The sequence below is a fragment of the Quercus lobata genome, chromosome 11 (assembly GCF_001633185.2).
Source record: "Quercus lobata isolate SW786 chromosome 11, ValleyOak3.0 Primary Assembly, whole genome shotgun sequence".
Classification (NCBI taxonomy): domain Eukaryota; kingdom Viridiplantae; phylum Streptophyta; class Magnoliopsida; order Fagales; family Fagaceae; genus Quercus; species Quercus lobata.
This window is the reverse complement of record NC_044914.1, coordinates 50,224,198-50,241,714: the sequence shown is the minus strand read 5'-3', so window position 1 is coordinate 50,241,714 and position 17,517 is coordinate 50,224,198. Positions and strand designations below refer to the sequence as shown.

At 35.1% G+C, this 17,517-nt stretch overlaps 3 protein-coding genes across 5 annotated transcripts; 1 reads left to right on the top strand and 2 right to left on the bottom strand.

Annotated features, from left to right (window-relative positions):
• Nucleotides 1-229: 229 nt before the first annotated feature.
• Nucleotides 230-4,666, bottom strand: LOC115968366 (basic leucine zipper 23-like). Of its 2 annotated transcripts, none has more exons than XM_031087750.1 (5): nt 4,266-4,666; nt 3,072-4,105; nt 1,303-1,424; nt 815-867; nt 230-671 (listed from the first exon to the last, which is right to left on the bottom strand). In XM_031087750.1, the coding sequence occupies exons 2-3, from the start codon at nt 3,853-3,855 to the stop codon at nt 1,396-1,398; spliced, it is 813 nt and encodes a 270-aa protein (XP_030943610.1). In that variant the 5' UTR covers nt 3,856-4,105; nt 4,266-4,666; the 3' UTR covers nt 230-671; nt 815-867; nt 1,303-1,395. The 2 variants fall into 2 exon arrangements, with proteins under 2 accessions (XP_030943610.1, XP_030943611.1); XM_031087751.1 differs by having other exon boundaries at nt 3,072-4,008; nt 4,266-4,567.
• A 5,035-nt stretch (nt 4,667-9,701) lies between these two features.
• On the top strand, nt 9,702-11,295 carry LOC115967072 (protein ALP1-like). The gene is made up of 4 exons (XM_031086157.1): nt 9,702-9,739; nt 9,834-10,329; nt 10,432-10,663; nt 10,749-11,295. Exons 1-4 carry the CDS (start codon nt 9,702-9,704, stop codon nt 11,198-11,200), a joined length of 1,218 nt encoding a protein of 405 aa, XP_030942017.1. The 3' UTR covers nt 11,201-11,295.
• Nucleotides 11,296-11,549: 254 nt separating this feature from the next.
• Nucleotides 11,550-14,298, bottom strand: LOC115967735. Of its 2 annotated transcripts, none has more exons than XM_031086863.1 (3): nt 13,931-14,298; nt 12,190-12,546; nt 11,550-12,092 (listed from the first exon to the last, which is right to left on the bottom strand). In XM_031086863.1, the coding sequence occupies exons 2-3, from the start codon at nt 12,319-12,321 to the stop codon at nt 11,742-11,744; spliced, it is 483 nt and encodes a 160-aa protein (XP_030942723.1). In that variant the 5' UTR covers nt 12,322-12,546; nt 13,931-14,298; the 3' UTR covers nt 11,550-11,741. The 2 variants fall into 2 exon arrangements, with proteins under 2 accessions (XP_030942723.1, XP_030942725.1); XM_031086865.1 differs by having other exon boundaries at nt 12,190-12,541.
• Nucleotides 14,299-17,517: the final 3,219 nt, after the last annotated feature.

Below are 17,517 nucleotides of genomic sequence, written 5' to 3'. Positions count from 1 at the left end.
TGGCTTCAAAGTTCAAACTGACTATTTAGCAATAGTTAGAAGAAGGGCTTCCCTCATGACTCAATCGACATGAAATCCACACAACCGGATATTCATACCTAATGTATCAAAAATAGTTGTAACTTGGAGTTCTTATTATGAGTACGCAATAGTTAACCATAAAAAGGTACAAACTGGAAAGAACTCATCCTACCAACATATATGTTCTACTCTTTTGCCTCCTTAAGTATGACTATAGAAAAACCAAGCTGAAATTTGCCAAATGAATTCAGGATCTGTTCAAAAAGTTTGCAACCTAAAAGATATTTCGGGCTTGTTTGGTTGTGTTGTTTAAACAACACGTATTTCTACAATACTTTTTCACCTACACGTATTCTCACAACACTTAAACAATGTTACCAAAACAACATTACCAAACGGGCTCTTCATTTAAGGAGATGACCATCAAAAGGCGATGAGCCCGTATATATCGTCCTTGCCATCTTCATTTCTCACCCTAATGATGTGAAAGAGAGTCCCATTGGTTGGTAGTTGCAGTGGCCAGTTGCATCAATTAAAGACAGCACACTGAGCAATTTACCCAATAGTTTGTCACAACTCATGGACGACATTAACACCTTTTCAAAACTTCAGTTAGAAGACAATGCTTTCTTCGATGGAAATCTGGCATTCTTTTGTCAAGAAAAAACTTCTTATGTTATAAAGTTGCAAAGTTAAGACCAGAATAACAAATACTAGAAACATTGCATGATGATTCTACCCTTCCACACAAATCATGAGTATGGATCACACAATGTGAGATATGTTCTCTCACCTGTTCACAGCTCATAGTATTGAAAGATGAAAGGCATCCCATCTCCCTAATTTCTGTAATTCAGCAATCAAGAATTCAAAAGGTTTAGATATGAAGAACATTGCTGTAAACATCCACCCAAAGGAACAAAGACAAAAATCAAAAGAAAAGGCGCAACATGAAATGATGGCAGTTCATTTAACTGGTTTATGTGTAGCGGTATAGAATATGAAGGTTGAGACTAAAAGGCATTTCAACTTCATAGAAAACCATAAAGTTGGGCTCTGCCATAAGTTCCACCAACTACACATCAACTAAGCTCTTCGCTTTACAAAACATTAAAATAGACTATATATCATAAACTGACACACCAGCTGAGATAGCAGCAAGTACAGAAAAACTTGTGCTTGATATAGATAACCCATGGTAGCTCCACAAACCCAACAGTGGGTTATGATAAAACAGACTTTTTTAAAAGAAGAATTAAAATAACAAAATATCAAAACGACCTGAGGAGAGTTGCTGCTGCAGTTCAACAAAAATACTTATTGGAACACTATATGTACCCCTGAGCATAAAGACATTGCCAACTAATCAGCCCTTCAATTTGCTGTTGCTTTGCGAGCCCCTCCTAATAAAATAAATACCATAATAATCAGGGTCATAAAAGGCTAAAAAGCAATAAGTTGTACAAATCCTAACATTGTGTTAAAGTGCATTAATTTGTTGATCAATACGGAAAAAACAAGATCATAAGCAATGCAAAAAAACTAGATTGTATGATTGAAAACACTGCAATCTCATACATATATTTATACATATGAACATATACTATTATTAAGATAAGCTGATCTCCAATATGTCTGCACTTTGTCAATCTCCACTGGAAACAATATTATAAAACCTCCACACCTTTCTCTCATTTTCACATGAACATAAACAAATGGGCCTTCTCTTCCTACTTCCTAGGCTTAAACTAGGTACGTTCAATGCATTTTAACTCAAGTACAATACTGAAAAAAATTTAAGCAAACTATCTGCAATAAATCCAATTCCCCCAAATGTATTGCAAAAACTTGAGTATATTATAGGTCATGTGGTTGCTTGAGTTTGGATGAGACATCACATAGATACTTCTTTTTTAAGTGCATGAAGTACAATATTTACCACATGGTAAGACATGCACGAAAGACAACTTCAAAATTTTAATATTCAATACAAAGAGGGAAAAAAATTATGAAATATAAATATAAAAAATTGAGAATGTGATTTTGTGCACAGAAATACTCTTTCAAGTTTGAATCTTGTAGAAGTTCAAAACCAACTACAAGAATCTCAAAGTAAACAAAAGTAAACAAAACTACATTGCAATTGACATATCAATTAAGTATAAAAGTACGTGTATATATCAAGTGAGGCTCACGTTATGACTTACTTCTTAACTGATTCAACCAAGCCCAATCCTACAGTTTCCAATAAAATAACATAGAGAATCTAACCCCAGAAATCGCTAAATGGCAGAAAGGGCTCATGTAGCTAACCTGGATAGTTCATCATTGCAGGGGCTGCATTTTGTGTGTATCACAATCTCATTCTCACAAAAAAAATATCCTCAAACTCTCTTAGGAGAGACCCAATCTGCCTGGGGACAGCTAGTCCAACCATGAATCATTTGCTAGTTTGTTGAGTAATTATCTTCGCACCTTAAACACACATGCTCTCTTTTTTGTGTTTTTTTTTGTTGTTTGGGGGGGGGGGGGGGGGTGGTGAGGGAAGAGGAGCATTGCCTTTTGTTATGAATTCTTGTAATGCCAATGCCAAACACTACCTCAGAACATATCTCCTAATGCAACCATAATACATTCCAACAAATGAAAGAAAGAAAACAATAAGATGAACTACTAAGTTGAAACAAGACCAGTAGTACTTATTCACAGTCCCATATCAAAGCAACCACTTAGAATACAACTTATTTTATGGCAAAGGCATAAATCCAATACAGCTATATAACTTAACCACCAATCATTGCCACAATAATAAGCTCAATACTCCTAACAAGGAAAAAAAAAGGGCATGCTCCACATAAAACAGATATGCTATATTGCTATCAGTGTTGATAATTTGCATCATGACAATCCTGCTAATGAGACAAGCAACAAGTTCCACATCACAAACACTTTGCTAAAGAAATTAATCAATAAAAATATGACATAAAGTGCAAGTTAATCACTATATTCAATTTCAAATAAACAAAAGGGGCACAGCACTCAAAATTCACCTTTCCTCTTATTTGTACCAGAGGAATTGACATCGGATGCCACATTTCCAACACCAGAATCAGGAAGCTCCTTGGATACCGGATTCTGATTCACTAAACACTGAAGATTCTCAAATTCACAACCACTATAGCCTTGCCCGTTGAATGAAACACCTTCTCCACTATTGCCATCCACACCTGGATGAAGACAATAGACTTGTTCATCACATTGCACGTTACAGGGGTTCATCACATATGCGTTGGGCATGTTTGAACTAGGCAAGTTTGGATTGACTGGTTTTTGATAAGGAAATGATCCAATCTCGCCTTCAATCCTTCCCCGAATGTCCACAAGCAAACACTTCAGCCTTGCAATCTCTGCTTCCAATGCAGATTGACCCTGCAACTTCTTCATCAATTGCTGATTCAATGCTCTCAATCTTACAACTTCATCCTCCAGCGACGCAGTTCGGGCCTTCTTCTTCTCACGGTACTTGCGAACTGCTTCCCGGTTTCCTAACGGACGTTTCTTCCCTTTCTTTTCAGTGGACTCTGCGGTATCATCTGAAGCAACCTTTTCCTCACTTTGAGAAGGCAAAATTTTAGTGTGCACATGAAAACAAGTATGCGTATGCTGAGAAAAATCAGGTCCTGGTGGATTGCAAGTGTGAGTGTGAGTGCAAGCATGAGTTTCCTTAAGTAAATCATCGAAGAAACTATCCATCGAGCAACTGCTTGGAAGCTCCCCCATGTCCAACACATCTTGATTGTTCGAGAAATCAAGCTCTCCGTCGTCCATTACCATATCGAAATTGTTAACAAATCACCACTTTAGAGATGCTAAATCTAGTCAAAAGGTTCCCAATTTATGATTTTTGAACTTGACCCAGATGAAATTTTGAGCCCAATTTTCCTTTTTGATGTCAATTAGCAAATACCCGGATGGCAAATTTCAGTTCTGAACAGATACAAATCACCACAATCAATCCACTAAGGAATACCCAAATACCATTTTCCACAACTAGACGTCTAAACCAAGAAATCAATCAAAAACCCTACAAACCAAAAGAGACAACCACGATGAATTCCACCATTTCAGTCGAAACCCAGATGATATTTCATAGCAACAAACACTAACAGGTACTTAATTCAAGGCAACCAAAAAAAAAAAAAAAAAAAACACAGATTTTTCAACAAGAAAAGAAAAATGCTTACCGGTTACCAAGACAACCTTAAACCAAACGAACTATACCCATGATTCAAATCATGAGCCTAATCAAATAATTCGATGCAATTAAGGTTATAGGGGTTGAAAAAACAGGATGAGAGTCGAAGAAAGATCCTAGCTTTGAACAAAAAATTGAAAAACCTAATGAGTCCGAGGTGGGCTAAAATATATATAACCCTAGATAGGAGCTGATAATAATGAAAGACAGTGATAGTCTTTATAATGTTTTTTACTTAGCCCACATTTTTTGATCGAGAAAAAAGTCAAAAACCATAAAAATGAACAAATCAGAAAAAGTTACAAAGATAATAGAGACTGGTACGATTGGCTGAGAGTCAGAGATTCCAAAGGCGGTTTCTCAAGGTGACAAAGTCAATAAAAGTCTTTATTATTTCCAAATTCCAACTAATACTTTTATATATAATATTATTTAGGATAAAATGTAAAAATGAACTTTAAAATTTTTTCAAATCATTTCAGTTTTCTAAAGGTTGCGTTTGGATTGGGCGTTTTATGCCCAATCTGCGTTTGCGTTTTGGAAAAACGTGGGACCCAGCTACAGTAAAACGTGGCTCCAAAACGCTGAAACGCGAAATGAAAAACAATGCGCACCGTTTCATTTAAAAACGCTGGAACGCTGTCCGTCTGTGCTGACCACAAGGAAAAACGCACCGTTTCATCAATAAACTCCAGAGCATTAACAGAAAACATATTCAACGAACCCATTCAGCTGTAGTTCACAACACTGTCCTGACCCAAGCATAACGTTCTCCCCAACGGCTAATTTTGTGCATTCCGTTTCTTCCTCTCAACTACCCGGCACAGATGTCTTCAATTTTCATCAATGCCCCGTCCTCATCGTCTTCAATGAAGCGCACCTACCCACCATCTCGCAATAAACCATCAATAGAAGAGCTGAAACAGGGTAACTACAATCCCACACGGAACAAAGGAAGCCATCCCAGAGTGATTCGCACGAGCTCAGCTTCTCTCCGCTTGGGACGTCGCTGCCGCCACTCTAGGTCTCTGCATTCACGGGTACTGTTCTGTCTAACTTTTCATACTCTATGATCTATTGCTGTCTAATTATATTGTTTTCCATGAACACACTTCAATCTGTGGTTTTGTGTTCAACGTTTGTGTGTAATTTTAGTTAAACGTTTGTGTGTGATTTTTGTGTTTTCCATGAAATTAGTATGTGGGTTACTCTCTCATTCGTCTAATTTTGGGTGTTTCAAGGAGCTGCCTCTGTTGTAGTTGGACTATTATTCAATCTGTGGGTTTGTGCTCAACGTTTGTGTGTAATTTTAGTTCAACGTTTGTCTGTGATTTTTGTGTTTTCCATGAAATTAGTATGTGGGTTACTCTCTCATTCGTCTAATTTTGGGTGTTTCAAGGAGCTGCCTCTGTTGTAGTTGGACTATCATATATGTTAGTTTACTTTTTGCATTTTGCATGTGGCCATGGTAACTGATTATGATATGCATATAAATTGTTTGTTGGAATGTCTTAATGGGTATAGAAGGAAGTTGTAACAAAAATGGGTAAGGGGAAACCGAAGGCTGATGGTAATGGGAAACAGAAGGCTGATGGTGATGGGAAACCGAAGGCTGATGGTGATGGGGTTAGAACTGGGTGGAAAAATCCTAAAGAATTAAAAGCTTATTGTGATTTGTCTGCTGCCCAAGTCCTAGACGGCCAGAAGCATAATGGATTTTTGAGAAAGGAAGGGGTTGATGAAGTGATTGCGCAGTTAGGTGAAATGGGAAAAGTGGTGACTCCCACGCAGTTTAAAAACAAATGGGATCATCTGAGAAAGTGTTGGAAGACTTGGAAGGAGTGTTTTAGTGAGACTGGGTTAGGTTATGATCCTGTAACTGGGGTTATTCACATGACTGATGAGTGGTGGACCCGAAAGATTCAGGTTAGTTCACTTTACATCATTGTGAAATACTCAGTTGTCTACAACTAATATTGTGTTCTAACTACCGGTTGTCCACATGTAGGCATGTCCCAAGGCGGCAACTTATAAAAACAAACCATTGCCGAATATTAAGTCCATGGAAATCATGTTTGAAGGCACGGTTGCAACGGGAAAATATGCGTTCTGCACAAGTGGTAAAATACCAAATGATTGCACCGAAGGGTCTGGGGACTCCGCTGATAGCAAAGAATTTGTTGACCCCCAATGTGAACCCTCTGCGAACTCAGTTGACCCAATGGAAGTTGAAGGGCCAGCATCGTCTAGAGCAAGACCAGCAGTGAATAAGGGAAAGGGCCTGGCAAGCGGTGTTCAACTTTTTAGGGGACTTGGCAAGAAACCAAGAAAGAAGCGTTCAACCATGCAAGAGATGTCTGACTCTTTGAAGAGCATGTCAGATGTTATTGTTGAAAGTAGAAGCATAAGTACGCACAGTACACCATTTCGCACCACAGCAGCTAATGAGATGCAAGCAATTATGGACATGGTGTTAACTCTTCCTGGGGTGCAAGCGGGTGATCGTCTTCATATGTTCAGCACCTTCTTCTTCATGAATAACGTAGATGGTAGGAACATGTTTGCAGCTAATGTTGAGAGGAAGGAGGTCCAGCTGAGGTGGCTAGAGAAGCAGTACGAAATGAACCCTCAGTTTCATGTTCTCTGAAGGAAAGGGGCTTGTCTACATCCCTAGTTGCTTATCCTTATGTACCTCTTGGTGTTGTAGCGATCAGATTATTTTTATGTACCTCTTGCACTCTTTTTTTTTTTTTTTTTTTCAGACTTTTGTATTGGCACAAACTATATGCTTGCCATAGGTGTGTATGTAAAACAATGGTTACTAATTGTCATCTTTTGCATGCTTACTTGTTACTTGTGGTGTTTTTTTATGGCATCAAAATAGTTTAGTAGTTCAATATGGTTTATTTGGGAAAGTTGAAGGGGTCCTAAAAATTAGATAAATTGTTGGATAGATTCTTTATTTATATTTGAGTGGCCTTGTTTTTCAGGATTCTGTGTATGTGCACTGTGTACCATATGAGTTTTATACCTCTCCAATTTATCCTCTTTTTGCTTAATTTTTTGCTTATGAGTTTATGTTTTTTTTGTCTTATTTTTTTTTGGGTGCAAAAGCACCCTAACAGCTTCTCTGGTACTATTCACACAGCCTGTGAACAGTACCAGCTGAGTTTAATACATATCTCCAATTACTCTCTTTTTTCTTATTTTTTTGCTTATGAGTGTTTGTTTTTTTCTTTTTTTTTTGGGTGCAAAAGCACCCAGCAGCTTCTCTGGTACTGTTTATGGGTACTGTTCACACAGCCCATGATCAGTTCCAGATGAGCTTAATACATATCTCCAATTACCCTCTTTTTGTTTATGAGTTTTCGTTTTGTTTTGTTTTTTTTTTTTTTTTGGGTGCAAAAGCACCCAATACCTTCTCTGGTACCGGGTACTGTTCACACAGCCCGTGAACAGTACAAGGTGAGTTTAATACCAATGTCTGTTATCCTCTTTTTGCTTATTTCTTTGCTTATCAGTTTTTGCTTTTTTTCCTTGTACTCATTCTTTTTTTTTGGGGATAAGAACAGCAAACTTTTTTTTTTCTTTATTCATGCAGCACTCACATATGGCATAAGAACAGCAAAAGCACTGAAACTTTGGGGATTTATGGCATATTGAGCAATAGTGCCAATCTGACATGTAAAGCTTATCATTTAATATTTTTGCAAAGCAAGTGTGTGATTGAAAATGTGATGAGACAAAGTTCCAGTGTGATAAAAAAACTATTAGGAATTTAGTGCAAAATAGGAAGTTTCAACATATATCGAAGTCCTATCAATAGGATCAGTTAAAACATGTTATGCATATATTGAAACATTATCAATAGAAAATTTCAACATATAATGAAGTCTTGCCTTTGTTTTAATTGTTTGTGTGTGTGGTTTTTTTTGTTTGAAACTGCATGTACATCTGTTCAATGCAATAGTTTGTTGTAGATCTTTCCAATGCACAAAAGGATCAGGCAACCCAATTTATCCTCTTATTTTTATTTTTATTTTTGGGTGCAACAGCACCCTAACAGGTTATATGGTACTGTTCACGGGTACTGTTCACACAGCCCGTGAACAGTACCAGATGAGCTTAATACATATCTTCAGTTATCCTCTTTTTGGTTATGAGTTTTTGTTTTTGTTTTTGTTTTTTTTTTTTTTTTTTTTGGGTGCAAAAGCACCCAATAGCTTCCCTGGTACTGTTCACGGGTACTGTTCACACAGCCCGTGAACAGTATAACGTGAGTTTAATACCAATGTCTGTTATCCTCTTTTTGCTTATTTCTTTGCTTATCAGTTTTTGCTTTTTTTTTTCTTGTACTCATTCTTTTTTGTTGGGGTGCAAAAGCACCCTAAACAAAAACTTTGGGGATAAGAACAGCAAACTTTTTCTTTTCTTTATTCATGCAGCACTCACATATGGCATAAGAACAGCAAAAGTACTGAAACTTTGGGGATTTATGGCATATTGAGCAATAGTGCCAATCTGACATGTAAAGCTTATCATTTAATATTTTTGCAAAGCAAGTGTGTGATTGAAAATGTGATGAGACAAAGTTCCAGTGTGATAAAAAAACTATTAGGAATTTAGTGCAAAATAGGAAGTTTCAACATATATCGAAGTCCTATCAATAGGATCAGTTAAAACATGTTATGCATATATTGAAACATTATCAATAGAAAATTTCAACATATAATGAAGTCTTGCCTTTGTTTTAATTGTTTGTGTGTGTGGTTTTTTTTGTTTGAAACTGCATGTACATATTTTCAATGCAATAGTTTGTTGTAGATCTTTCCAATGCGCAAGCTTTTTATTTTTATTTTTTTCTTTTTATTCTTGGGTGCAACTGCACCCAACAGCTTATACGGTACTGTTCACGGGTACTGTTCACACAGCCCGTGAACAGTACCGAAGAGTTTTATGCCTTTCCAATTTATCTTCTTTTTTGCTTATTTTGTTGCTTACGATTTTTTGCTTTTTTTTTTTTTTCTTCTTTTTATTTTTGGGTGCAACAGCACCCTAACAGCTTTTATGGTACTGTTCACGGGTACTGTTCACACAGCCCGTGAACAGTACCAGATGAGTTTCGTGCCTTTGTTTTAATTGTTTGTGTGTGTGGTTTTATTTTTGTTAGGAATTGCATGTACATCTTTCCAATGCAGTAGTTTGTTGTGAAGGTGAACAAGGGTATGCTGATAAATTTTTTAGATCACATGTAGCCATTGAATTCTTTCAGTTGCTAATATTTTCTTCTTTTATTTGTTACCCAAATGAAATAGTTGTACCTGTGTCAGTGTCCGTATGAAATCATGTCAAGGTGATTGCTGAATATGTGTGTATTGGCTTTCCACAAACATAAAAAGAAAAAAGTCTCAAGGTATTCAAAAGGATGAATTTGGTAAACGACTCATCTGATTCCCAGTACCAGTAAGTTTCTATACCAATAAGTTGTTTTTTGGGGTACATATTATTGTATCACTCCAGATTTTGTACATGCAATTAAAGTTGGTAACATATGCAGGGACACAGTCTTTGATATTAGCGACGACATTGTACTTGCAGCATATATAGCTGGGTGTGCAAGTGTCATAGCTTATATAGAGACTTATATGACCAAAGTACCAATGCATACGAATATACAAACAGGGTATGAATGGGTAAAGTATACATTAAATGGAAATGAGAAGAAATGTCACAATGTGTTTAGAATGTCAAGTCATGTGTTTCGACAGTTGTGTCATACATTGCGCACTCGGTATGGATATGACGGTACCAAAAGAGTTTGCTTGGAGGAGTCAGTGGCAATGGCATTGGTGGTACTTGGTAATGGCATGGGTAACAGAATGATGCAGGATAGATTTCAACATTCTGGTGAGACAGTGCATCGACATGTGTCCACGGTAATTACCTTGTTAGCCACGGTTATGGCACCAGACATTATCAAGCCTGATGATCCTACATTTTGTACCGTACCATCACATATTCAGGGGTCAGATCGATATTGGCCACATTTCATGGTACTTTGTGAATTTGGTATCTTGACATCATTGTATTCCTGTTATCTGTATGGACATACCATGTATTTCATTTTGACATGGCATTTTTGTGGCAATTATTAGGGTTGCATTGGTGCCATTGATGGGGTTCACGTCCCCGTGCTCTTACCAGAAAAGAAGCAACACCCATATAGAGGAAGGAAATGGGTCACAACAGTAAATTGCATGTGCGCATGTGATTTTGACATGAAATTCACATTCGCGTGTGTGGGATGGGAAGGTTCAGCGCATGATACCAAGATCTTTTTAAATTGCCTGAATAATGAGAGAAATAACTTTCCAAAAGCTCCACCTGGTTTGTAAATATGCAATTTAATTACAGTATTAAAGTATGTATTACGTAGTGAAAATTCTAATATAATAAACGTGTTCGTTTGCAGGAAAATATTATCTTGTTGATTCAGGGTACCCGATGAAGCCAGGGTTCCTTGCACCATATAAGGGAGAGCGGTACCACATCCCCGATTTTCAAAGAGGTTCACAGCTGCATCGTTCAGAGGAGAGATTTAATTATCTCCATTCATCACTTTGTTCGGTCATAGAACGAACTTTTGGAGTTTGGAAGAATAGATGGAAAATTTTGAGATGTATGCCAGGCTTCAGTATACGCACTCAAAATAAAATTATTGTTGCTACAATGGTTCTTCACAACTTTATTAGAATACATGACGACAATGACGTTCGACATTCGCGTTATGCACGGGACACATATACAGGTAGTGAGGGCGGTCATTATGATCAAGTGGGAGATGTGGTCTCTTACTTGGATTCAGATGAGATGAAAGAGGTTCGGGACTATATCACAGAATCGATATGTATGGACCATAACTGATGGTTCACAAACTTCAATGTAATAGCATTTTGTATTATGGTTTTTTTGTTGTTGTCAAGCAGAAATGAATAGCTCACAGGTACTTGATTGTAAAACCTTGGATTTATGAAGTTGTATGTATCGTTATATGTGAAACTCATCAGTATTACAACAATAGATTTCTTGGTTACAAGAGACTTCTGAATAGAGTCCAATCTAATCTGAATATTATAGTAAATTCAATGGATTTTAAGATTGAAACAGTAAACTATGAGGAATTTGTACAAAAAAAAAAAAAAAGCTCTCACTTTTTGTGAGACACCAAGAATCCAATCTATCAATGGCTGGCCAATTGTGTATATATATATAGACACATATATACAACAACAAAATTTACAATCTTCTTTAAACTTAGCAATAACATTATCTCCATCAAACGTCTCCACATTGTTTTAAAAAGTACAACTACATACATATCATAAACTGACTTGCAATAGTACAATTAACATACAACACAAATGTAATAATACAACTTGCAGTTATTACGTACATATACATCCCATTATGGTAGACACATCTGCCTGATTTTGACTTCCCCAAACCTAGTAGACAAAATAAGCAATACTAGAAACATGACCCCCAAGACTACTAAAGCTATTGTCAACTTCTTTGCTTTATCTTCAGAAATCATGCGTGCAACCTTGGCTCTTTCAAACTTTCGTTTTGCAACTCGCTCCCTTTCCAATGCTGCAGCTGTCAAGGCATGTGCTTGCTTCGACTCTTCATTGGCAACTTCCACCGCATGCTCCAATCGGTTGAATTTGGCAATAACTATAGGTGCTACTGCTGCACCACGCGTACAACAAATGCTGGTATCTAACCACCTAAAGAACTTGCATGCACGGTCATCATCCTGCACAATACAATACAACACATAAATAGAAATATAACGAATTGGTTCTTTAACGCACAATACAAATATTTTGCCAGTATTGGGATATGGTACTTACTGGTGACCAATAGCGACAACTATAAAACCTCCTACCAAATGTATGAAGTTTCAGGGACGTCCTAATTCTGCAGTTCTCCACGTCACAAAAATGGCCATCAGAACTGGAGAAATAGTTACTTGTTTCTGACATTCGTAATTCTTGGCAATAGATGTTGCGTTGGCTTGGTGGAGGATGACTTTGGGATTGACAAACCTCACATATCCACTAAAACTAAGATGTAAGGTCCACTGCCCTCCTCTGTTCTGGTGCACTAATTTAGTTTTACCAAAATGTGGCAGCTGAGCCAAGGCTCAATATCAGGGGCTGGCCTTAGGCCCATTGTTTCCTGCATCACTTAGGGTGATGTATACTGTCCTGTCGCAAAAATGATGCTCATATTAACCTCAAAATGCCATGTTTGAAATTAATGCAAGGGTGAGTTACATAATCCATAACACTAGCATAGCCCAAACAATCAGACACAGTTATTCTTTAAAGTTACATTATCCATAAAACTAGCTGCAAAACAATGTTCATCAATTAAATTGTGGTTATGAATCTAAAAAATCACATTCCCCAAAGATATGCAAGTCCAGATCCTCTACTTTTAGACACCCTAACTGGTTGCCTAGGAGATATGAGAAATCGCATTCAATCTCTATAAAGATAATAACTATCTGATATAATTTGCAAACCCAAAACCAATCTGATTTGGGACTTATCATTTATAGAGTTGTACAGCTATATGAAATTCAAATACAAGAAGTTCAAAAAATATAAATAACTCTACCCTATCCTATCTCATCATATCTCAATCTAAACTTTGTTACAATTCAAATCAGGTGCTGAAATAGTTGTATACAGCTGCCACACAGATCAGATTATACATATATTTGAATGTTATGTAGCTACATTACAGCTACACGGCAGCATTATGCAGCAGCAATTATGCAGGTAAAACACAACTACATAGCACCACTATTTTAGCTAGCAAATCTTATCCTTAACAATCTCCAACATATTATAATTTCATTCATTCTTTCATTCATTCTCCAACTCATAAAAATGAAACACCAGAAGCTCCAATACAGAAATCAATGTGGAAGTTATATATTAGAGGTCTCACACTTCAGTAGTTTCTACAATGTAACATGAACACCAAAGAAATCTTGTGACCACAAAAAAGGGTAAACTTTGACAGCAAAAATCAACCCTTTTTTTAGTCTCCAGTAAACTCTTTTTTTTTTTAGTTCTTTTTTTAAATTTCGTGAATATTGGCTCATTAATAAAGAAAAAAAACAAAAAAAAGAAGAAGAAGAATGAATGATTCAGTCCGTATGATTCAGCAAAAAAACATGTAAGAAATCCTAGTATCTTTCAGCAAAAAAAAAGTGAATTCTTTCTTTCTCAAGCAGACAAGGCTAAATAAGCTGTCTTTTTGTTGGGTATATTAATCGAAGAGGAAAAAAAAAAAAAGTTCTTTTGTGGGATATAAACAAATATGTATCACACACACTATAAATAACTACAAATCCAGCAAAATCAAATTATAAAACAATCTAAAAAGCCATACTTGAAAATCATCAAATCCCCATTAACAAGAAGTGAAATTCCAGCAAATGAATACAGAGGATTGAACTTACACTCTATCAAATCAAATGAAGTAATTCCAGCAAATTAAAAGAAACCCATTAACAAGAAATGAATTTCGAACAAGACATCATAGAAAATAGTGAAAAAAAAAATTGAGAACACTCACCTTAGAGAGTGGGATTCGTTTCTGCAACGTTGCTTCTGGTTTTTGAGCTCAGCCTAAATCAGTTTTGGGTTTCAAGGAGCACTGTTATGGGTGGGAGACGACTGAAATTGGGGAAAAGGGTGAAATGGGTTTATGAAAGACTGGGTTATCTTTCCCGGCGTCGGATTGGGTGACGTTCATCGTTGATTTCGCTTCTGAGCTCTTCGCCGGCGTTGGACATCGTCTTCTATTCTCTGGAGGGCGCGGAACTATCGTCCAAGAAGGGTGAGGAGTGAATAGCAGAGAGAGAGAGGAAAAACAAAAAAAGGATTTTTCAGCTGAGCTACAGTAAAACGCGTGCCTTTATATATTTTCAGCTCCGCTACAGTACCCACGTTTTGCTACAGTAATTTTCAGTTTTCAGTTTTCAGTTTTCAGCGGTATCCAAACGGATCCTTAATATGTTATTATTTATTTCAGTCCTCTACATTTTAAATTTATTCAATTAAAATTTTTTTATGAACTTTTGTTATATATTTTTAATTTTTCAATTTTATAAATTTTTCTTCAAATTTTTTAAATTAAAAAATTTTAATTAATGATTGAAAATTTTTTCCAATTTTTTTTAAAAATTTTTTTAACAAAAGTTAACGAAAATACCTTAATTAAATAAATCTAAAATTTATATGATTGAAATGAATGAAAACAAAATTAGAAAACTAAAACAAAATCTAAAGAAAGTTAAAAGGTTAGTTTTGCATTTTAGCCTATTATTTAAATTGAATGGACATTACTAGAGACTATGGCAATGATACACATATGTATTTGTGGGTCCAATTATTTATGTTTTATTCAAAAAAATATATTGCTTTTCAAAAAAAAAAAAAATTATGGCATCTAGTTTTGGTTCTCTTCTATCTATTATTTTTCGAGTAATGCTACCAACACAAATTACTTTGCAATATTTTTATAAACTATTGATGTGGTTTTAGTATTTTTCAAATAGTTATTGTAAGTAAAAATATGATGTTAATGATGAGCCTATATTAGAACTAATAAGAATTTGTCACATCAACAGATTGTAAACATGTTGTAAAATAGTTTATGTATATAACATTACTCTTATTTTTGGGTCAAAGCCATGATGATTTTTTTTTCTTTTTTTTTTTTCTATAGCCAAATTCATGATTTCTTCACCATCATAAAAAATTTTTACCACAAGGGAACCAATTTTGATTTTTTTTTTTAAATCACAATAATTTTACATCATTCTTAAATTAGTCTTTCCCTTTATATACGGATCCTTAAAAAAGAATTTAAATTGCAAATTTTGGTAGTTACATATACAAAATATTATGCTAAGTTAGGAATATATGAATTTATTGTGAATTTTTGTTGTATACCTTTATTTTTTATTTTTAATCTTGACCGTGTGTTCCTTAGTCGGCAAAAAGTATTCCTATGGAAGTATAGTTTGTTTGTGTAGCTAGTTACATGATATGATTGCCAACCGAGATTCTAATGTCAAAATCAAATGGCATCCCATGTGAGACCTACTAAAATAGAACTCTTTGTGGCATCTATGGAGAATACCAGTCGTACATGTTAATGATTAATTTAATTCACCAAAAAGAAAAGATTCATTTTGGTGGATAGTATATAGACACAATTTTTATTATAATTATTGTTATAACAGTATATGCAATGTTATGAATAATAGGGAAAAAATAAAGAGATTCATATGAAGGTGATGACTTATCCATCACAATTACAATTTTCATCAAATTGTGATAAAAATTTGAGAAAATGTGTAACTTTAGAAGAAGGTATATATTGACATTGATTGATTGACATTTAGGAAGTTTACGAGAAATTTCTTTCTGGAACATTGTATACCATTTGGAATATTTATTTAGGAAGTTTTAACTTTTAAGACCAATGAAAATGTATTTTTATCTATTTCTTTATACATTCCTTGTCACATCAACTCCAAAAGTTTCAAATCTCACGCACAAGAAGAATGGTAACTAGCCAGCCCACTAGTTAGTAAAATACACTTAAAAGTCTTTGGGCATTAGTTACTTGGATTGAGGAGAGCTTTTGTTACATGAATTGAGGAGAGCCTTTCAAATTTTTGAGTTGGTTAGGCCTAGCCCAAAGCTGGATATTCCTTTTATTTTGGGTCAATTTTTAAAATGTTAAACTAGTTTTTCTTTGTTTTGAGTTGATTAAGAGTAGTTCAACAAGTTTTTAGGTGTAAAAAGTCTTATTTTTTATATTTAAAAGATCAAATGGTCTAGTTCAAATAATTTAATTTAATTTAATATAAAATAAAACATATGCAGACATTACAAACAACCACAGATCTAGGCATGAGACACATTAAGTAAGTTTCTTAAATTAATTCATGAGAAATGATATGTCTACAATATTTTTACAACAAATCTTAAGTGGCAAGTTGCTACTAGTTATTATTGGGGTAAAAAAGTAACCTTAGAGTTAGTTTGAAATTTAAACCAATAACAACTAACTAACTATAATTTGTTGTAAAAATATTATAGACGTAACATCTCTCGCTAAGCCCTCCACTTAACAACACATCACAATCTCCAAGACTACACATCATATCGTACAACTTACACTTGCTTAGGCAATACATTTATTATATTAAGAATGCCCCCAAACATGGAACAAAACTCAACATGGGGGGAAAATAAGGTGGACAAATATTCATCTATAAACAATTCAATATGGCTTCAGAAATAGTTTAAATGCTTAAATAGTACTTACAAAAAAAATTAAAACCCCTGCAAACATAAACTAACCACTAAATAAAGATAGCTTCTAATTCATTTCATCGTAGCTTTACATCACTAGATAGTTCAATAAACTTTAAACATATTAATAAAAGTAGAAGATTTTAATGAAGCCTTACATCACTTGATATCTACAATGATTTCAAATAAACTAAGTTTAAGTACTTCATCAGGGACTATCTAATGAAATTTTCTAAGATTATATAAAATGGCACAACTTATACAATAACTGTCCAAGTGGCAAACTATGAACGGTGAAAAAAAAAGTGGTGGGTCCATATGAAAGTGCAGTAAACTGCAATCTAATGGATAACTTAGTCGTATTCGAGGCGACTACCCTCTTAGAAATTATAGGGAAAGAGAGAGATATTTGGGATTAAAGTTCTGCTTCCTCTTATTTCACTTCATGCTCTTAAATACAAGATGGATTGGAATTCAAATACAAGAGATAACCCAAATCCTATCTAACAGAGCCTGTCGCAAGATAGCTCCTTATCCTAATTCATAATTCAAATAACAATCAATAATAATTCAAATGATAACATCTAAACTTGAGGCAATATCCTTATCTTCTTATAATTCTTATCTCTAGCCACTTTCTGCAATTATTTCACCACTTGATTGCACGTGATTCCCATTTGGCCCCACGTGATCTTGAGACTTAACAGAAAGTAAAAGACAGCGGGTCATAATTTGACATATAAGATAGTTATTGTAAAAATTATGGCAATTTATGTGGTACCAGAACTACTTATATCTAATTGCACACAAACATAGCATTTGTCCATATAC